We start from the raw sequence: 22843 nt of genomic DNA on the forward strand, positions 1-22843 counted from the left end.
AAATCAATTAATATTTTTTAAGAAAAAAAAGGAAAGGGAGGAGGTGGGGGGTAATCCATCTTAGAATATGGGCTCCTCGGATAGGCTTTAACACCCAAGCCCATTACTATGTTCAAGTCCATTACTTGGCCCGGCCTAATTGCTAGAAATAAAGCCCATGATTTGTTCACATCATTGCATGGGCTTACACCATGCAGTTTGTTAGGCCGGATATGGGCTCAAAACTGTAACCCATTACAGTGGTTTTCCCATATATTAGAAGAAAACCAAGAAAGACTGAAATACAAAGAGTAAAGGCTCTGCGTTTCTCTCTCAAGCTATGGAAAGCTTCCCTGTCTCCGTCAAGAAGCTCTGTTTTGATATTAAGGTAATTCTTACTCACTTTCTTTTGATTTCTTATTCCCAAATTCTTTTTATTCATTTATTTATTTATTTGATAATTCTCAAGCATAGTAAATTGCAACCTTTCTGCCCACAACCTGTTCGCTTCAATGTCCCAACCATTTTAACCCATATGTAGATCCATTTCTTGACTAGATTCTCAAAATTCTATGGGTTTTTTTTTGGGTTTCAATCACATGAAGTTGTTTCCCAGTAGTGATTTAGTGTTTCGAATGAATTTTTCTTTATGGGGCTTGCTGATAATTGGTAAAATGTTGGTACGTTTAGATGTTTTGCGATTGAATTATACTGAGTTGGTTACTTTTTGATTGGCAGGGGAACAAAACAAATGTAGTCATTTGCAGCTACGATGACTGTTTTCTTGTGAGTATTAGGCTTGTTTGTTTAGATTGGTGTGATGTAATAGTAATTTGTAAAGCATCTTTTCAGGTTATTGCAACTCAAATAGGAGGTATGGGAACAATACTGCATGCCAGGTTTGGGTTTTCTTCTTTATAAGGTAGCTATATTTTTATGTATCACAGGACAAATGGGTTGGTCTGAAGGCTAGCACTACGTAAAAATGGATGTTTGCACCTGAAATATGCAGAAAATTTTAGGGTTATTTGATTAGAAGAGGATGAAATAATCCCCAATTTGGAAATCTAACCCTCCATATTTTGTAGGCAAAAATAAACAAACAAATAAATAAAAATCATGTTTTATCTAATTCTTTGAAGAAAATGGAAATGACTATATGATACATGATAGCTCTGTAGAAAGTTGAACATGGATCAGTTGTGGAAGAGGGAGTAGGACTGACTCCATGGATGCAGATTTGTTTTTTCATTTCGGGTTATTTCCAGGTTATACTTATATGGTGTGAGAAGAGTTTCTGAGACATATATTTCATTGTTGATAGGAAGGAAGAAGGGGTGTCGATCCATCCAACCTTCAATGTATCTGTATTATTTGGTAAACGAGATGAGGTAAGCGGTCTGTGCTGTAGTGTTTGGTAGGTCATGTGGACTTGTATTTGAGTGAAAATCTATACTTGCAGCCAATGCTAGTGGCAAGTGCTCGTCAACTGATCGAACACATAAGGTATATTTCCATTCCAATGTGATATATTGCTATAGCTCCATTCTTAGGAATCAACGCCTTTTTATCTGTTCTAGACTACTGAATGTTTTTGTAAAGATGGAGTGTGTTAGCAATCTCCCTTGGATTTTAATTCAGCATCCATCCACGCCCACAAGAAACAGAAACAATAATCCTAACACCATCCATCCTGTGTAAGTGCCTTTAAATAGTAGCACACTTAGAACATGTCCTATTGTGCTTGCAGTAGTTCAGGCTCATCAAGGTCGTTGGTGCTCTCTCTGGGTCTCAAAGACCATTCAATGGTAGTAATCAAAAGATTTATGCATTTTCTTCTTGAGCAATAATAGGGTAAAAAGCTAATGAGATAACCTTCGCGTCTGGCAGGAGACAGTGCGAGGAATCATGTCTGCTGTGATTGAGAATCGTGTATGGTAGACTCTTAAGCAGTCTTCGGTTTGATGCTCGGGCCCTGTTTTCAATCTTGGAAACTCAACGTTGTAGTATTTTGCTGGCAAGGATCAATCTGTAATCGCATATACACGCCATATTTCAATTAACTCATCAAAGAGAAAACAGGGAAAAAGAATGCTTTGAGTTCCTTTTTATGTTCGACTCATTTGAACTTAAATATGGCATAAATGTATGTTTCATCACTTCAAATGCAAAGTCAGGAAACCTCTATCAAATTGGTAGAACTTAAAACATTTTCAAAAACACAATCCAAAAAGGACTTCATGTATCTTGACAAAATATTGTCAAAAGCTAAAGGCAAATTTATAAAATAAAAGAAAACTTTATCTTTTGTATTATCGAATAATTTAATTAAACTCGGGACCATCCCAGTCCAATCAAATCTTCAAGTCGAAATCCCTTGCACAAAGGTAAACTTTACATTCACTGAAATGTGAGGAATGGGAATAGCAGTTTCCTCTAAATGCTCAGCCCTCATAGTCCAAATGAACAAATTGCAGATAGAGAGAGAGGGGGGGGGAGGGGGGAGAGACTAATATAATTACAATATCAGGTGCATAAATTACAAACACTATATATAATGTAAGACCCAAGAAATAGCATCTCAAAATTTGCACTCGCCACACATATGGTACAACACTACAAATACAATTGAGAAAATAATTGAGGCGCCTACCCTTGAACAAGTACTTGGAATATCAACATCCAACTCCTTATCAATCAAGAAACAATCAGGAAGATGACATTTCAGCTTCACCATTCCCGTCATTATCATGCTCCATTTCCTCTCCTTACCTTTCCCACCTTGTTAGCTACTGCATTCAAGTGTCTTTCTACCTGCAGACCAAATAAATCAGGAATGGATAAATCCCAGTTTGGTCACTAACAAGAACGCCCCAAGTGACCAATAGACACCTGGAGTAACATTTAATCTATAATCACTCTTCGTTGATAGAATAAAAAACATATGTCCAATATTTTCATACCATGGTGACTTCTGGGATTCAAAAATCATCCAAACATGAAAAAGTTATGATTTTTGAGAACTCATCAAAGACCAAAAAAAAGGCTGAAAAATATTGGAGAGCCAATACTAAAAAAACCCAGCAAGAAACCAGGAACAGTTTTCACACACTATTCAACCATGTAAAATGACAAATTCATTTTTCCAGTTTTCTTCAATTCAGGCATCAACAAATCATTCAATCCGGTTTCTCTGCAGTCATGGGGCAGGTGATGTTATCTATATCTATATCCACATATCCATTACATGAATTTTTTTGAAAGTGGCATTCTACAAACTAGATGAATCACTATAACTCAGGGCCTTTCACAAATTTGCAAACTATTGTGACACTGGTCTCTGTGTGCAAAATCCTCACATTGGGGTTCAGAGAACCAACAACATATCATTCAAGTGAGAGAACGAGAGTGGGTACCACTGGGGTCCCTCCCATAGGTAGCAACTAATGTTTGATCAGGTCTGAAGCACCAATCTTCTGTAGATGGGTAATTGGCTGCCAAAACTACCTTAAACAAAAGAAATTTACTCAATTCTGTGGATTACTGTGCAGAATTCCAATGACCATCAAAACAGAGTTAAAATGCAAATATATTCATCCTTATCTGTGAAGCAACAACATCAAAGAAGTCCTCAACTATAAGACACATAAAGCCATAGGTACACCCATAGTTGTTAAAAACTTACGATACATGATATGATATAACGATACGATATAGGTTAAATAATCTTATTGAAAAGCTACATTCTTGTTTTCAAATGTTAAATTAGAAGTCAAGTTTACTTTTTTTTTTTTTTGATAGATAAACAAGAATTGTTTAACAAGAGGCAAAAAAGTCACAAAACATACAGGGAGTATACAAGGCAGGTAAGACCTCGCATACAAGAAGAAATAAAGCCAAAAAACCTCACCAGTCCTTAATTGTCAAGTAAGTTTACTTATACAATGAATATTGAAGAATTTTCATTCAAATAGTTTGAATGTTGACATTGAAAATGATGGTGATTAGTGAATAAAAATTTTAATTTGAAGAATATATATTAAAGTCAAGACTTTTTTTAATATTAATTTCTTTTTTGATGGGGAAAGAATGATGACAAACATGATAATGTTGGAACTTTGAAGAATATATATATACATACATATATATATATATATATATATGATGGTGATTAGTGAATAAATTTTTTAATTTGAAATGTGTATTAAAGTCGGACCATAGTTGTGAAAGGCGTGCCTAGGCTCTGGGCGGCGCAACGCCCCTTCACGAAGGCGCCGCTTAGGTGCGCAAGGCGCGACGCGGTCCATAGGTGTGTCTCGATCCCCTACCTCCTTCTCCTTCTTCTTCTCCGGCCTCAGGTTGCAGAGGGCAGAGAAAAGCTCTAATTTCTTTTTTAATTTTTTGGGGCCAAAACGACGTCGTTTTGGCCCTGTTTTCCCTTCCAGCCCCCTTTTCTGGTTGTTTTCAACCCAACAACTCTCCCAAATTTTGCCCTAGCCTCAACCGTGCAGTGGAGAAGTGAAGAAGACGAAGAAAAGGAGGAAAGATAGAGGAAAAATAGAGGAAAAATAGAGGAAAATAATATGTAAATTAGGGTGCGCTTCACTTCACTAAAGCCCACGCCTTAGGTGCGCCTTGCACCTCAGGCTCCAGGACTACTTTGCACCTTAGTGCGCCTTGAGCCTTTTAAAACTATGAGTTGGACATTTTTTAATATTAATTTCTTTATGATGTCTATCATCATTCTTTCACCACCAAAAAAGAAATTAATACTAAAAAAAGTCTAACTTTAATATATATTCTTCAAATTAAAAATCTTATTCACTAATCACCATCATATATATATATATATATAGATCAACAACACAATAAGTGCATAAGCCTAATTAGAATTTGGAACTAAAAATCATATAGCTAAAAATTGAAAAAGTTTATTTTTGTGGATTGTGTGATGAATCTATATATTAAAGTCATAAGTGGAAATTTCTTTTGATCAACTAGGGAGGTGTTTTTTTGTGGATTATGTGATGAATTTGTATATTAAAGTCATATTTTGTTAACTTGAACGTAGTTGAACTCTTTAGATCCAAATATATTTTGTAAAATTGGTTATATATTATTTTATGCTTTCATGTTTTCAATAGATATGCATACATATACATATTTTTTTCTATTTATTTTTCATTATATAAAAAAACTTACTATATACGATATGATGGGATACTCAATACAAAAAAATAGAAAACAATATACGGTAAGTTCTATGAGTTAACAACTATGGGTATTGGGTCCATCTACAAAAGGCACATGCAAAGAGTCGAAGCCCCACCGTCAATGACAATCAATTGAACTTAATGTGAAAAAGGATGAGCACACACCTGAGCATTTTTCAACTTCTGTCTTTGCAATTCTTCAACTAGAGTCCCAATGCTGACAATACATAACTTTCAGTTGACTATCACAATAACACCTAGAAATAATTTAATCAGAAATCATTGGATTTCAGTGCATACCTTTGTTGCAGATGAATCACCTGAGACTGAAGCTCTTTCTCCCTAGTAGAAACAGCATGTATCTGCATATTGTAACAGATTTTAACTCATTAAATATGAAGGCTAGCAACTGTTGTCTAAACCTTTATTGCACCGCTTCTTTCTTTTTTCTTTTTCTTTTTCTTGTTCTTGTTCTAAATAATAATAATTACACCAACACAACAACAACAGCAATAATAATTGTAATAAGGAAACAGATAATTAAATAAAGTCCCAGAGCTATCTGTCAACTAAGAAGCAATCAAACATGCATGCACTAAGTGGCTGAACTAAAACCAAATTGACAAGCAATCTACACATTTACATTGCAAAAACATATTAAGCCCTTTACAAGACAGTAAGCCTGGTGTTGGAAGCATGAAGTCCTTTGTATTTTACAATTATACCTCCATTATGTAGTAATAAGTTATAAAAAGAAAAGCTGGCTTTGCTCAAGAGAGATGATCCACATTTTTTTTTTTTTTTTTTTTTTGATAAGTAAACAAGATATGCATTAAAAATAGGCTAAAAGCCACAAAGCATACAGGGAGTATACAAAGCGGCTAAGGCCTCAAAAAGGAGCAACAAGACCAGAAAAGAAACACCTCCCCTTAAGTGGATGCTACCCACTCCAAAAAGTCTATAAGGGAGAGAGACTCCTCGCCTAAATACAACTTGGCCCAGCTCCATAAGTTACAAACAAAAAAATTCTTTAATTTCTAGATATTCAACACCCAACCCCCCCCCCCCCCCCCCCCCCCCTCCCCCCCTAAAAGCTAGTCTATTCTTCTTCTTCCAAACCGTCCAAAAAATACACAACGGTATGGATTTCCAAACCTTTTTCCTTTTCTTCCCCACAAATGGGCCCTCCAGGTAATTAAAACCTCCTTTACAGTTTCTGGAAAGACCCATTTAACATCTACTAACCCAAGAATAATATCCCACAAAGCTAGCCACTATACAGTGTATAAGAATATGATTTACATTTTTTTCTTCACAACCACACAAAGAGAGATGATCCACATGACTGTGGCTTTTAGTGTTGATATAGATTTAAGAACAATGAACTAATAATGAACTCTGCTTATGCTAGATTCTTCAATGAGAGGAGGTTGCCATGTGTATAGTGAGGTATCCCAATTCAAGGGGAGAGTGGAGCAAACTGAGAGATGAGAGGGAGTGGAGAAAAATGATAGTAGGAGAAACTCAGAAGACGGGCTTCTGGGATGGAGAACAATAATACTCAAAATACCAAAATTTCTCCAAAGGCCAACATTTCTTTCTTTTCTTCTTTTTTTTTTTTTTTCTTTTAATCACAACTCTTCAGCATTTTTTATAAATATCACTTGGATAATAACCAAGTGATACAACATGACCAATGAAATGATGTCACATGTGAGATGGTACCACGTGTACATTTATGTGTTCGTGTACATTTATCTGCACTATGTGGTCCCCCATCCATCTTAATTTGGTGAAAATGGGCTCAGCAATACATGGGCAGATATCATCTCAGTAGGCCTCCAATTCTAGTCACCAAACCAAGACCCTAGAACCATCTCATAAACTTGATAGCGGGGCAAGCCCAGCTCACCACTAAGGTGGGCCAAGCTCAATTACTCTCAAACTCTTCCCCTAAAACAAGCAAATGTAAAGCATTTGGGCACTATATACATACCAAACACCTTTAAAAGAAGTATAGGCAATTATTCCTCATGAATGAGTGTGGAGTTGTCTATTTGAAAATGTCCCTTTAGTAATGTGACAAGGGGTCAGTGAAGCCAATAAGTAAAAATAGGGAAGTGATCCCTCATGACCTACGGTAATGTGTTTGGAATAACACCTCCTTTCATCCATATTACTAAATGAATGTTTCCACCTTTAGATGGGAAAGAGACTTCCCTCAGCATCTACCATAAGTGGGCATCCATAACTTGGGCAGCCACCTACAAGGGTACGTACCAGGTTGCCACCTCATCCTAATGCAATGAAGGCATAGGAGGCCAAGGCTATAAGAAACACCTCATGCCATAGGTAGGTATTGGGCATGTGAAATTACAGTTTCAACAAACCTAAGAACTGGTGCCTTTTTTTTTTTTTTTTGATAAATAACTTTTTTCTTCTTCTTTTCTTCTTTTGCCCTTGTTGGGATATAAACTTAGAACCCCTCACATCCTCACTCCAACCTCTTGCCAACCCTCAAGGGCCAACTGGGGTAATGCCATCTAAAACAAAATTCAACATCAATTACAGGACAGAGTAAGTACACAACTTGGATAAAATTTCGTTTTAAACAAAAGTTTCATCAAGCAAAAATATCATAGAAACCACATCATCCAAAAATATTACAGCCAACAATAAAGAGAGAAAGAAAAGCCAAGCATCTCTCAAAACTAAAGATGAATCTTTTACAAATTTACGATGTAGATTAGCAATTCTCTAATGCATTCTCAAAAAATAGGGCACTACCTGTGAAAGGTCGATAGAGCCTGCCTCTTCTATGTGATTGCCTGTATTGACCAAAAGAAGGAAATTTCATTAAAATTACTGACAGATTAAATGACTTAAATGCAAACGATCAAAGGATGAGAGGCATTACCACAGGACTGCTCCACATATTTGATCAATTTCATTATTCCTTCCTGTCACAATTTAGTTAAAAAACATTTCAGAAACAGCATCTCTCAAGGACAAACATATAGACATAGATGCATACCCTTTGCATGGTGTTCTGCTGCAAAACAAATTGCAGTGATGGAAGAATTGAGGCAGCTGTAAGGCTCGGTGTTGTTGGACTTGTTGAACCTCCAGAAACTTGGCTGAAGAAGCAATTTGTAGGACCCTGAATGAGACAAAAGAATGGCAATGGTTACAAAGCCATTGCCTAAGAGATAAATTGCTAAGTTCCACAGTGACCACTAGTCAAACATGACCAAAATATGTTAACGTACATAGACGTTTATTTATTGTAATGAGAGTTTTCAGTGAAGAACACAGAAAATTTGGAGAAAATTTTGGTATTCCAAGACAAAAAACTGCTACAACTAATTTGGCAATATCTCATGGTGAATAAATTCAAACAAGAAGCAAAGCATTTCTCATATCAAAAACTTAGTTCAAGGCTTGAGAAAATTTAAACATTGGAGAAGCATTTTTAAGAGCATTCAGCATACAAAGCAAGTTGGTGTATCGATATGAGAAAAACATACGAAACTAACAATACATGCTGGCAAAAATACTGATAACTTGGGCAACTTTTCAGCAAGATCAAGCATATTCAGTAAAATCACTACTAACATGCATCTTATTCAATGTTGTGACAACAAAGGTTAATACATTTTTGCCATTTATCATATGTTAATTTATTGACAACTAACTGAAACCCCAACCTGGCCCACCTCTGTCCTTGCTGTCACCACACCCAAATACATTCACACCCCACCAAGAAAATACAATTATGCTATCTCATATGGAAGCAAATAATTACACTGTTGAGTTTTCTGTAATCTTAATGCAAAGGAATTTCATTAAAGTTGCTTCCATTGAGATTCAAATAGTAAGGAAAATAAATCCTGACACTAAGAAATATAAATGAACAAATTCACTGGTAAACACAAAAGAATATATTCTAATGAATAATGATCTAGATTGATTGGAAATGCTAACAAGACAATGCGTTCTTTTAGATCTAAGCACATTTAATGCATAGATTAAGCCCATTGAAGGCACATATCTAAGTAAATACTCCAATCAAATACACATGCCAAATAAGCAGGTGCAACTAATCAGAGATGGGTTATGTCCCTGCTACAGATTAGAAACTTGAATATCATAGGTTATAGAGTTTTGTTCAGATGTCATACTGGTCCAATGAATTGCCCACATGCTGATGAAGTCTAAGTGCGGTTGAGTTGAGTTGATTAATTCGCTATCCTATTAATAAAAATATACCTTGGGACTGAGCTCTGCTGAAGTGACTTTAAAACGGCCCTTGCATTGCACAACTGCTCCCTCTGGTGTATCCTCCACTGCACAAATAGATGTATCAACATTAAAAATATATCTTTTTTAGGTAACTAACATTCTATTAATGACAAACATGAGACAAGGGGAAAGTTATTAAAAGCAAGAAATCACAGAGAAGACATACCAGATGAAATGTTATTTGTATCTCTTTTTTGACGATGTAATAATGGACCACTATAGTTCCGCTCGGGTTGATATCTTGATTGTATATTTTCCCTTCAATTTATTTTCAAGGACCCAAGTTATTATGATTTACATCAATATTGGAAAAGCAATTAGCTTATCATAACAACAAGAAATCAAGATGTGGCACATCTCACTTTAATTTCCACAAATCAAAACTTAATAGTCATAAAGGCTGCACCACACATTCAGAATTAGCATTGTGATACAGCCAGTGTTCAGCCAGGCTACTTTCAGACAAACCCATCAGCCAACAAGGGGAAAGCACGAGCTGTTCCACCTACAGTTAGCATGTTAAAAAGCACAGTCCACATGCACCCCAGCCCATTAACCCAACAAGCCCACAGGTTTATTAAGGAATTTGGTTATGTTTTAGCCTTGATGAATTTTCTTTAGCTCTCTAGTAGTTGTATACAGCTGGCCTGTGTCATAAAGAGTTCAATTTATGTATTTCAGGAAGTTTAGGGGTCCAAATAAAATATATTATTATTTGAGGATCTCTTAAGATCCACTTTTTGATAGTCTAAGGACTTGAGCATTGTATTGGTTCAGAAAATCTCTATAACGAAAGCAGTATGTTAATTCAAATGAAGGAAAAGAGGAATACTCAATATTAGTTGTTCTGAAGTGATGTTTTATTAGTTGATTGATACTGTAAAAGCATTAAAGCTATGACAAGTACGGATATTTCCAATTTAGACTCAGTAATTTCACTTTCTCCGGTTCAAAATTCTCAATTTTACACTCTGGATCATGCTACAAATCTAGTGGTTTTGCTGGCCCCAGGTTGAAACATCCTATCCTTGTTCTAAGCAACACATAAGATGCCTGTTCCTTTAAAACTTAGAACAGCGAACTTGGGAAAACTTCAAATGAGTTTCTTCCTAAGCATGACCCAAGGGGAAGATAACAGGTGTCATGTAAGATGTATATCAGGCCTTGCTTGTTTTCACATGTGATGATTTAGAACGTGATTACATCAAAACCATAGTGTATTTCACATGGGTGTCTATTTAAAAGCTGAAAAGAGAGAGAACCAATGTACACCCAATGGAATGAAGTTTACCTGTCCCCATCACCATTAACTTTTTTAGGAGAGAGAGCATTATCCTGTAGCAGTGAACCGCTAAAAAATTTTTTATGCCCAGGAATGATTTGGCGTGGTAAAGAGCTACTCCGCCCGAAATTCTCACCATCATCCTTTTCAGCTTCTTGATCCACTGATTGTTGTTCAGATTCTGACTGCATTACATCTCTCCAACTCAAACTACTAGCATTCCCATCATCCTCACAAACATCAAAATAACCTCTGCGTTGAATTACACGGTCGCATGAATAAAGGAAAAATCAAATTACTGATATAAATTAGATAGTTACGTTTATCTTATCTAATTTACCGCATAATATATGAAATAAATGTTCTTGAAAAAGAATCCCGCAAGGTTGTGATGAATAAGTGGAAACATCAAAAAGAGATTGCATGCATGGTTTTTTTATATTGACAATACTATTATTTTGATGGATTGCAATTCACAAGTGGAAACATCAAAAAAAGATTGCATGCAATGGTTTTTTATATTGACAATACTTTTATTTTGATGGATTGCCATTCACAATTTTTACAATATGATATTACTAGGAAAATATTATCCAGTACCATTGACCCCTTCCATGACCAAACCAAGAGTATAAAAGGATAATAGCATACTTAAGTGCTTGAAGAGGTTGAATGGGAAATGAAGCGAGCGAATTCTCCAAATTAGATAGATCATTAAGCCCATCCTGAAACAAACAAAAGGTGGATTTAAACATCTGACACAAGTTCAAAAAGAGACCCAGGAAGACCCACAATACTGCAGTGGATGAACCATGTGGAGATAATTTTAGCATGGGTAGGGATACCTCATGACTCGGTGCAGCATTTGAACAATCTGGATCATCTACATTTGAAATGACATCATAATCCTGAATCTGCAGGTAACAGAGTGCTGGTGAAAGGGTCAAATATAACAATTGCACATTTTCCTGACAAATGAAATCATTTCCCCCAGTGGGCATAGGGCAGAGATCAAACAAGAAAGTGGAACTACTCACAAGGGCAGCCTGATTTTTCAAATCCTCCAGATTAAAATTCCAGGCACTGATTCCTCGTATGTATTCTTGCTGCAAAGAAACCAAGGTTTAAGCCAGGAAATGAATATCCTCATGGTAAAAATTTGCCTGGATACAATCCAGGAAACATAAGGTATGCATCTGAGGCAAAAATACATTGTATCACAAACCATAACCATGTGTGCATGTTTCCGTCCATATAAATTGTAATTCTATTAATGCACCAGTAAATAATTAACATTAAGCATGAGGGACACAAGCAACTATAAAGCATCGCAACTCACAACTACTAATACAAAATTCTGCAGGTTACCAACCGTGCAAGATGATAAAAGAAATAAAGCCAAACTATTAAGAAATGTTAAAATCAGTTCATGAAAAGCCAAATTATTAAGAAATGTCAAACCAGTTATAAGAATATGTGTAATCATCTAAAACCAAGAAAAACCAGTAAGAATTGTAACCCAGGCGATCACCCCTTTATATGCCTTAACCACCATGCTACAGCAGCTATGGCAATGATCTAGAATATTTAGGCCCATTTGAGAAATCTTTCTATTTTTTGTTTTAGCCGGAAGTCGTTGACAAAGGCAAAGCCAAAATTTTCAAAATGCAATATTGATATCATAATAGTTATATTAAACATGAAATATCTTCCAACATGAAATAGCTTCCTACATAAGTCAAAATATAACTTCCACAACAGGTAACATTTTCCTCACTTCCATATTAAACTCTTTTTTAAGCCATAAACTCTTTGACAAAATTGGATATTGGAGAGCAAGATATACATTTTGGGTCCAAATCATGCCAGCTAAAGTTTTTAGGAAAATTAGTTATCCAACAAGACATTAGAGTCTTGTTTGGAAATAGATCATGTGTTCAAACATCACCACATTTTTGTTAGATCCAATTAATTAAACCCATGCACAAGCCCAAAGAAGGTTGTTCATGTTTTGTTTACCTACAAGTCTATGTGTCTCTCCATGTATAGGTATGAAGCCATACATGAGAAAGGGTGTTGGAGAGCATATTATACATTGTAGGCCCAAATCCTAACAACTTAAGCTTTTAAGGAAATAGTACAATATTAGCTAAACAGGTAGAGAAGTTCTCATTGTGCTTAAGAAAGAGCTTTTGGTTTTTTAAAGTTAATTTAAACAAGGCCTTAATTTTTCCAAGAAAAAAAAAACAAAATTCCTATTCTAAACATCCCAACACAACCATCTATCCATCCATATATATATATATATATATAGCGAGAGAAAGAGTGAGTGAGCTTGCTTCCAAGGCAACTTATTATTTGATTACAAGGCATTCCCAGCCCTACTCCTGCAAGGGCTTGGAGCACACAACAGCCTGCCGGTCATGTAACCATCCACAAGCTACAAGACTGAATGAGTCCTAGGATCAACTTATTATTGTGTTTGGTACATGAAGTACAATGCCAATAGAAAATTGAAGTACACAGATCTCAAAACTGAAAAGCACAAGGGCTATTCACAGCACTTCTCCACATGTTGGAATATGTGATGTGCATTCCCAAACAGCATGAAATACTGGCAAAACATGGCTATGCCTCTCAGAAAACCTCTGCCTCTATATAAATAAATATTCAGTTCATAGATCTCAATTTAGATCAATTGAATATAAGATGATTAAAGGACCATTTTTTCACTTCTTTGTTAATCATTACAAGTCATTAAGACTAGAAGCACACTGTGAAATTTGGACACCAACTTTATAATCCCATGCTAAGTAGTACCATCATTACCATGCAATGCACTTCAACAACCCACCAAATCATACAGGAGAAGCCAAACAATATACATATAATTTTTCTTAGATAAGTTTCAAAATCGCAAAACATATACCTGTGATAATTGCTCTTTGTCCCCATACAAAGCCTTGTTCTGTACAAGAAGATCAGCTTCTTTTGCCTGAAACACAAAACGCATCAAGGGGGTTGTAACAAAAGTATGTCATTTCTCTAACAGAGTTCACAAAATTGGAAAGGCACAGCTTGGAGAGCAAGAGACCTTCAGTGTCCTAAAACGATCACCTAGTGGAGTAAGGCCCTCAAGAATGGTACGAGCTAAATATTCATTTGAACGTGCATGTTTAAAGAAACTGTGCTTAAAAAGCTTCTCTGAAGTCGGACGTTTCTTTGGATCCTTCACTAAGCAGGTGGCTACCATCTCTTTGAATGACTGGAAAAACATAGCACTTTAATGACAATATTCAGGAATGGTATATGTCAGAAATTCTCAACTGAACAACAAAACCTTTGAAAATTTTTTGTCTCTTTCATAGTCAAGACCTGGAGGTGCATTTTGTAAGGTCATCAGCAAAACCTGCAATAAAAAGGGAAAAAAGAGGTGGAGCATGGAGGGTAATATTGTAAATTTTCAAAAAAAGCACAGTGCAATATTTCCAGTATGCAGATGGTTGATAAGTCAATAAGTTTACCTTCATTGGTGGATACTTAGAAAATGGAGCATGGCCATGAGCAAGTTCAAGTGCTGTTATTCCAAATGACCAGATGTCTGCTCTGTTTACAGAAAACTAATCTTAAAACAACCTCAATTCTCATTACATGATTAAAGCAAAACATGAATAAAATAGACAAATAAAAATAAAATAATAATAATAAAATAAAATAAACACAAGGTAGGAGTCAGCCACTCACTTAAAATCATATCCATGCAACTGCTGCATAACTTCAGGAGCCATCCTGAGAGATATATGGTAAAAATAGACAAATAAGAGCTTCATATTAAAAGAGAAAAGAAAAGAAATGCACATGACTTAATTAAATGAATGAAAAACAATAATAGGATCTTAAGTAATAGAAAATCAAATTGAACAGCCAAGGGACAAGGTACCAGCATGGAGTTCCAACAAAAGTATTTCTTGAACGTTGCCTATCTCCAGCATCAAACATGCATGCTGACACTCCAAAGTCTGCTAACTTGACTGCACCATTAGAATCAATCAAAATATTCCCAGCCTGCAAAGGTTAGATTTAGATTTAAAAAATGGATAATTATCATCTCCCAAATGAAGAGTGCAACAAAAGAACTCTCAGACAATAAGAGGGTGGGTATGAGCTTGTGGCATAAAAAGCAACTTGTACACCAACTGCTATGATGGCAGTAAGCTGAAGAGGACAATTAAGCATGGACCTTGACATACATACTTGTGAAGCACAGAGAAATAGAAAGAGTACAATAGAATGTACTGTAAAGACATAAGGGCATAGAGGTTGATCTCTTCAAAAGTAAAAGACAAATTATGGTCACATTCAATATCATAAATAACACTTTAGGATCTCCAATCAGACCATTTTTCGGATATCATATCTCCTATGAAATATGGCATAAATAAGACCATAATTTCTAGCAAATAAGATTATGAAGGTAAACAAGATGTAGTATTAATACCTTCACATCTCTGTGGATATGCCCATGGTTATGAAGATAAACAAGGGCTTTAAGTACTTCTCGTAATAAGGTGGCAATAACAGGTTCATCAAAACCTTCTGGATACTCAGATTTCATTATATGAAGGCAAGATCCCCCAGCCATATATGGCATCACAACCCAGAGGGTGTGACCAGAAGTGAAAGAGCAATGTGCCTGTAATAAATTTGGATGATCAATCAAGCTCATTGTCTGCACCTCTCGACGAATACCATCCTGCATAATTTGAAAAACAAAAAAGAAACAAAAAAATTGGTTATTTAATATGACAATTACACAATGTTCAAATTGAATTCTTGACAACGTCATAAGAGAAACACAGAACTACATCGAGCAGCATTTATTCTTTTATTAACTAAAATGAACTATGTTCAAAGGCATTCAGCACCAAATAATAGGTGGCAAAAGAACACTACATAAGCATTAGTGCATATGCAAAGAGAAGAAAAGGATCATAGACACATACTAATATAAACATCTCAAAGTTACCAGTAAAGAAGTGGCAAACATACCAGGTCATTGTTACATTTTTCCAGATCAAGAACCTTGATAGCAACAATCTCATTAAGTGGAATGCAGAGAGCCCTGTACACAGTGGCACTAACACCTTCACCAACTTCCTCATATAATTTGTAGTCTTTTGCATCCAAAGGAAATTTTTTCTCATGCTCCATGGTTTCTTCTTACAGCAGATCATCAACACCCTCCTTGTTCCTAGATGTTCCAGAGAACGTGAATAAAATATACAGAAAGGAGGGAAGTACCAAATTAATATGGGGCTTCCTCCAACAAGGTAGCATTTCCCCTCTGTTCAGCGCAAACCTGTACACAAGTCCAATGACTTCATCAAGATTATCCTTAACCCAACATTTTTCTGGCATGCAGAACCATTTCAACCAAGGCCTAATACAATCTCAAAACCCTACAATAAAGAATATAAAAATCATCAGTAGTTTTACCAGAATTATTATATTAAGTAAGGAACAAGTAGTTATATCTCATTGTGACTGCTCTTGACCGAACTATTTGATCAAGAAATATGCACTGTCAAACATGACATGAACCCAAAAGGAAAAGTATCATACTTATTGACTCTAAAAAGTTCTTTAAAATGAAAAGAAGTGAATATATGGGGAATCAAATCCATCCCAGCATCTTCTGAGAAGTTAAAATCAATATTATCCAACTTTATACTACCAAACATGCCAAATTCCAACTAAATTTCTTCCACGTGAGGTGTATGTTACAGCAGAATCAATGTCTCATTAAAAAAAGGAAAACAGTTAAGCTGTAGCCAATATTGATTACTTTCATGATTGAAAAGAACAATAGCTCCAGCCCTAGAATAGACAATAGAAAAGCAGAAATCAGAAAAAAAAAAAAAAAAAAAAAAAAAAAAAAAAAAAAGACATGGTTAAAGAACAATAAAATCGGAATGAAAGATCAATGCCTAGCATTGTTAAAGAATAATAAATGCATTCTGATACAAGCATAGTTCATCTAATTCTGACCTGCTGAATACAAATATCACAAAGATTTTGTAAAACTAGGCAAAACCTTAGAAGGTTGGACTAAACTTCAATTAAGCTCTTTCCTCCAAAGGCTATCTCTGTCTTTGCAAATCTCCAGAGGTGTTGCCAGTTAGAACCCAAAACAACACCTGTGGCAGAAAAACCATAATACCTCCAGCTTCCTTGGGCAAGGTAACATCGAACTCAAGCAACTTGAGTCTAGGAAAGAGCTTCTGCAATTACTTTGATATAAGAAGCATTTTCTTGAATATTTGAACCACTGGAGATGGAATTGCAAAGAGTGGAATATTCACAAGAACAGAACAACATGAATAGTCTGAGCTAATTATCTCTTTTAGATAAATAAATCTTCTGTCTGACCCCTCCTCCTTCCTCTCTCCTAAATTGCAATTCCATAAATCAGTTTTCTTGTTCTACCTGTTGGGACTACCTTTCACTAGAGTCCCTTGAGCTTCCAAAGAATATGACACCCACTTAAGAAAAATAAAAATGAAAGTAACAAGATGCAAGCATAAAGCCCAATTTTTAAAAATGAAACAAATCTTTACTTCTTTCTGGCACTTTCCTGACAATGCCAGAAGATTTACACTAAATGTCTGACAGATTGACAACAGATGAGGTTGGCACCATCATCAGGACAGATTATCCAACAAAAACACCACTTCCTCCTAGAATTGCCCTAAATTTAGGCTCCCTATGCTAAAAATGTGATATCCCTCCGAAACCAGCACCTTCGCATTTCCATTTACTGGTCCAAATTTCCACATTTAACAAGAAAATGAAGCAAACGAATCCCAAGAATCGAAGTTCAAAATAAATCAAATTGCAATACTTCAGTTTTCCCCTTCAGCGAATCCAATCACATCCATATACCAAAAAATTAATATCCAGAAGAACTTATTGGTCAATTAATCAACAATCATACATAGAACGAAACAGATAAATATGAATAAAAAATAATTAATTAACTAATGAAATTAAATCGGTCTACGCACGTGAGTTTAGATTCATCGGCCACCAGTACGGAACTAGGGTTTCTGGTACCAAATAAAGTAGGTTCGGTAACAAAAGTGCTGGAAGGATAACTGAATCTGACCTGTTACAATACCAATAACGCCAGCCAAAACGGCGTTGTTAGCTGATTCTCTTAAAGTAGTCAGCATGGACGATTAAGAGTTGATGATGGAGTCTCAGATAGTTCTCTCACCGGCTATAATCTCCGGTTCTTGCGATCGAATCCTTCACCGCTGACAGGAGGGAAAAGCGAAACCCCTTTTCTCCTTCACTTTCTCAGAGTCTGTTCGGTAGGAGAGAAAATGTGGGAAAGTAATGGAAAATGTGAGGAGAGAGGGTGGGGGAGCAAATTGTAGTGGGGCCCGCCAAGAGATTTGAGTTCAGTGGGTGAATAAAACGGGACTCGCAGATTTATCGCCATTTTATCATTAGAGGTAGATCAGGGAGCACTGCATTGGCCACCTGACGGTGACCCAACGGCGGTCAACCACAAAATCTGATTGGTTTCTTCTTTTGAATGCAAAAGAAAATCATATTTGGATTCTCAAACAAAATTTTATTTTAATATTTAAAAATTATTTTTGAAAATATTAACAAACACACCTTTATGGTTCCAAAAAATACTAAAAAAATAAAAAATATATATATTAAGAAAAATGATTTTCTTATATTTGATTTTACCATAAATTTTTTTAAAGAAAATTAAATATAATTAAAATGAGTTAAAAATTTATATAATAGAAGAAGTTAAGTGAAATAAGTTGGAAGAAATATATAAAAATAATTTATTGAATTTCAATTTATTTTTTATTTTCTTATAATTTTTTCTCCTTTTTATTTTCTTTCTCTCAAATTTTTTGCATAGCCTTAAATTTTAATGGAATAAATCATAAGGTGGAGGTGGGTTAGAGAGAGGCTTATCCGGAAAGTATTTCAAGCCTTACAGTACCATTATAAGATCTATATGCTTGTAAGGCTTTTCAGGCGCCATTATGATGCCCATAATCACATCCTTAATTGAGATTAATTTTTTATATTAAATAAAACTTCGGCACTAGGAATACGTTCACTCTTTTTTTTTTAATATTTTATTAAAAATAATAAAATATGAAAAAAAATGATGAAGATGTATAAAATACGATAAAGACAAAAATAACGTTATCATCGGGTATAATATAAAACTTCGTGATACGTGTTTAGTATTATATAAGTTTTCTTTATATTGTATTCGTGATCAAGGGATTTGAATCCTCAAATTTACCTAGTGTTTATTAAGTTAAAATATTTAATCATCATAATTAAAAGTTAATATAATCAGTTTAATTTATTTATATGGTTGATATCAAAAAAATTATTTTTAGTTGGGTAGAAAAAGTAAAATATTTTAATTTTTTTTATTCACCTAAAAAATGAACACTGCCTATTGTTTGGAGGAAGGAAATTGTTCGAAGCAAGGGATTTTAAATGATTTAGTAATCAGTATATTGAACTTTAAGTTTTCAATTTATTTAAAAAACGAGTGAAATTTTGAAATATGGAATTTATTCACACTTTACTTCAAATCAAAATATGGAGGAAAATAATTAAATAAAAGGAATTTAATTTCAATTCCTTCATCATATATGATGTGATATGAAAGCCGATTGAAATAAATACAATTGTTTCCTTTACTTGGTGTGGGGGCAAAGATGAAAATAAAAATAATTGGTTTTACCATTTTGGCTTCATTTCAATTATAAATATAAATTATTTAATTATTAACCATTCAAATTTTAAAATCAAACTAATAAATGAATTTAAATATAAAAATTAATAAATTCATTATCAAAAAATTAATTATGAATACCATTTAGTTTAAAAATTGAATGAAAAACCATTATTAATTATTTGAAATCTCCACATGCACTAAATAGTAAATCTCTTAAATTATCTTAAATTTAGTTTTTTTTTTCTCAAAAGAAAAAAATTGTTTGTACTAGCTAAAAATAAATAAATAAATGGTTTTCCTTATGATGAATCAAATCAAAAATGGGTGAAATCAAATTGAAAACAAAATAAATAAGAAGTTAAAATGTAACAAATGAAAATAAATATGCCCTTTGAGATTGGCTTGCATAAGGGACAACGAAATTGTCAATTCTTTGATATTAGGGATTGTCTTGAGGATAATACCGAAATACTAAAAAAAATCGTAATAACTCTTCTTCTAGTTAGTTTTTCTTAACCATAGTTTCCATATAAAAAATATTTAATATGTAGGACAACAAAAAATAGTGGTCATTCACTTAGTCAACATTTCTATTTACAAGCCATCAACATGTCCACCTCATTGTAGTTGTTTGGTGACAATATTAGTACTTTATACACGTTTGTTAACCCCATGTTTCTTGCTCTATCCAAATATATAAAACTCGATTATAGTTTTGTTCATGAAAATGTAGTCGTAAATATTCTTATCATTAATGTACATCTTCCTCCTAACCTGTTGATACTTTCACCCAGCCACTTTCAACTTTTCGTAGTAAGTTAGGAGTTCATAATCATTCTAATTCAACTTGAAGAGACATGCTAAAAGAAGATGATTTTGATAAGAATGCCAACAATCATGGAGATATTCAAGGTAATAGTCTTGAAATTATTTTCTTCAATCATTCACATTCACGAAATCTAGCCTATGATCAAGGGATTCGAGATTTCAAGTAGGTGGCGTTTATTCAATTTTCCTTTGTTAACTTTTGTAACTTAGTATTTTTTTTATTGATCAATTATCATGTAAACTAAGGTGATGTTTATTTTTTGACTAAATAGAAAAAATCAAAACATTTGGTTTTTTTTTTTTATTCCGTTAAAAGTAACTCATTGACATCAACCAACATAATTAAACTAAACTTATTAATATCAAATTCACTTTAGTTATGTTAATTAATACTAATAGGATACTTTTAGCTGAATAGAAAAAACAAAATATTTTGACTTTTTCTATTCAACCAAAAAACAAACAGCACCTTAGTCTTTATGCATCTTTTACCAATGAAATATTAATGTTTCCCTAAAACAATTATTGTGTAATAATTTTCTAGGCTATTAGATTAAAGAAAAATAAAGCAAGAGAAAATTCATTAAAAATATTCTACCATGAAAAAAATATTAAGTAAAAAAAGAAAAAATAATAATAAATGGTCATCAATGAAACAATAGAATAAAAGAGTAAAAAGAGAGAATAAAAAATAAAGGAAATATTGGAAATGAATCCATTGTAATATCTATTTTAATGAAATAGATATTACTTTATTCTTTTCAAGGAATTGAAAACTTAAAAATTCTTCAATTATGTCATTTGAAATCCTTTATTTCTATGAGTATCCTCCTTTCCAAACACCAAATTTGAGAATTTTAAATCAATTTTCTTTTCTTTTTTTATTAAAATCCCTTTATTTCTTTCTCATCTAAACCCTTCATTTCAAATGCACTCTAATGATGCTAAGTCACAGTTTTTTTTTTTTTTTTTCTATCTTAGTCTCTATAAATAATAAGTGTATTTATTTTCACTCTCCTCTTAATAAATGATTATCATTTAATTTTTTTCTTTAATAGTTTTTAATGGTAGAATCTTGTCAACAAAATTATTTTAAATAGGTATGAATTTTTTTCAATTAAATTTATATAAAAAAATAATTCACTATAATTGTTAAAGAGTGTTTGATAATTTACTATAATTCAACTTAATGACTTAATTTATATCAATCTTTTTTTTTTTTTTGTTAATATGGTTTTAAATTTAAGTAAGAATAAATTAATTGTTTTAACTTAATACTTAAAGTTATTTTTAATTTTAACTTATGATATTAAGTTATTTTAATAAAATATGGTTAATTTATTTAATAATTTAAATTAAGTTATTAAGTCATTCTAAATCATTAAGTTGATTTATAAAACACTCTCTTAATGTATCCCTTGTTAATGTTTTTATTGTAATAGATAATAACTATTTTTTCTATTGAGTGAATTCTAAATTTTAATATAATTTGTATCATTTAAGTTATATTTTTGTATAACTTTTATTTTTATGATTATTGGTTGACTAATACATGCACTCAAACAAAAAATATTTTAGTTTTGAATAATACATTTTTTTAACTAGTGTAATCTTTTTGTTTCAAGTGAAATGGAAAGGGTAAATCCAAACAATTTTGATCATTATAGGAGTTTAGATTTTAAGTGATTAATAATGGTTTTTAATTTAATTTTTTATGCAAGTAATATTTTTAATTTTAATAATCAATTTATTTATTTTTAAGTAAAATTAACTTAATTTTAGATATAAGTGGTTAATATTTAAATAATTTATATTTACTAAATAGCAAAACAAGTCATTTCTTTTTTATCTTTGTTACCAAATAAGGGAAAATTGTTTTTATGCCATGTTTGGAGCATTTAGATAGAGAATAATGAATCAATTCCATTTCCTATTTATTAATGTGTTATAATTGTTATAGAAAATAGAAAATTCATTGTTATGAAAATCAAATTCATCTCTTACTAAGAGGTTGTTTGTTTTTTTAGCTTTTTGCTGAAAATAATTTTTTCATAATTTAGGTTGTTTGTTTTTTACTTTTTCATGATTTATTATAAATTTTTTACTGAATTAAAAAAACCAAAATATATAACTTTTTCTAAACAAAAAAAAAGAACATATTGACTTTTCTTTACTTTTTAATACTTAATAGAAATAAAATATTACAAAAACAAACAACATAATAACTAACATTATTAAGCATTAAGGTTCTATTTAGAATTAAGTGAAAAAACAAATACCACCTAAGTTTTTAATTTCTTTATTTTTAATAGTATTTTGATTACCTTTCATTTCCATTCAATTTTATTTTTATTTTTACATACTAATTGCACACTTACTTGAATTCTTTTTGTTTGAGATTTGGTTTCAAACTATTGTGGCAAAATTCTCTCATGACATGTGTGCAAG

General features: G+C 33.1%; 2 protein-coding genes across 13 annotated transcripts; one reads left to right on the top strand and one right to left on the bottom strand.

Moving 5' to 3' along the window:
* Positions 1–259: 259 nt before the first annotated feature.
* Positions 260–2088, top strand: LOC100242250 (uncharacterized). The gene is made up of 7 exons (XM_002277488.4): positions 260–367; positions 718–765; positions 832–878; positions 1304–1370; positions 1442–1485; positions 1730–1787; positions 1870–2088. Exons 1-7 carry the CDS (start codon positions 320–322, stop codon positions 1918–1920), a joined length of 363 nt encoding a protein of 120 aa, XP_002277524.1. The 5' UTR covers positions 260–319; the 3' UTR covers positions 1921–2088.
* On the bottom strand, positions 1449–18356 carry LOC100264532 (serine/threonine-protein kinase BLUS1). Of its 12 annotated transcripts, none has more exons than XR_002031797.2 (22): positions 17942–18339; positions 15826–16235; positions 15275–15529; positions 14717–14841; positions 14521–14565; positions 14301–14382; positions 14117–14185; positions 13871–14041; positions 13706–13771; positions 11814–11882; positions 11622–11690; positions 11428–11501; positions 10786–11028; positions 9661–9752; positions 9462–9538; positions 8227–8352; positions 8110–8152; positions 7980–8020; positions 5493–5554; positions 5358–5409; positions 2633–2793; positions 1449–2008 (listed from the first exon to the last, which is right to left on the bottom strand). XR_002031797.2 is itself a non-coding variant. In XM_010662607.3 (22 exons), exons 3-22 carry the CDS (start codon positions 15985–15987, stop codon positions 2728–2730), a joined length of 1989 nt encoding a protein of 662 aa, XP_010660909.1. In that variant the 5' UTR covers positions 15988–16027; positions 16136–16235; positions 17942–18260; the 3' UTR covers positions 2259–2727. The 12 variants fall into 12 exon arrangements, 10 of the variants coding, with proteins under 10 accessions (XP_010660909.1, XP_059598388.1, XP_002277585.1 ...); XM_010662607.3 differs by lacking the exon at positions 1449–2008 and having other exon boundaries at positions 2259–2793; positions 15826–16027; positions 16136–16235; positions 17942–18260; XM_059742405.1 differs by lacking the exon at positions 1449–2008 and having other exon boundaries at positions 2259–2793; positions 15826–16027; positions 16136–16235; positions 17841–18260.
* Positions 18357–22843: the final 4487 nt, after the last annotated feature.

The sequence above is a fragment of the Vitis vinifera genome, chromosome 14, assembly GCF_030704535.1.
Source record: "Vitis vinifera cultivar Pinot Noir 40024 chromosome 14, ASM3070453v1".
Classification (NCBI taxonomy): domain Eukaryota; kingdom Viridiplantae; phylum Streptophyta; class Magnoliopsida; order Vitales; family Vitaceae; genus Vitis; species Vitis vinifera.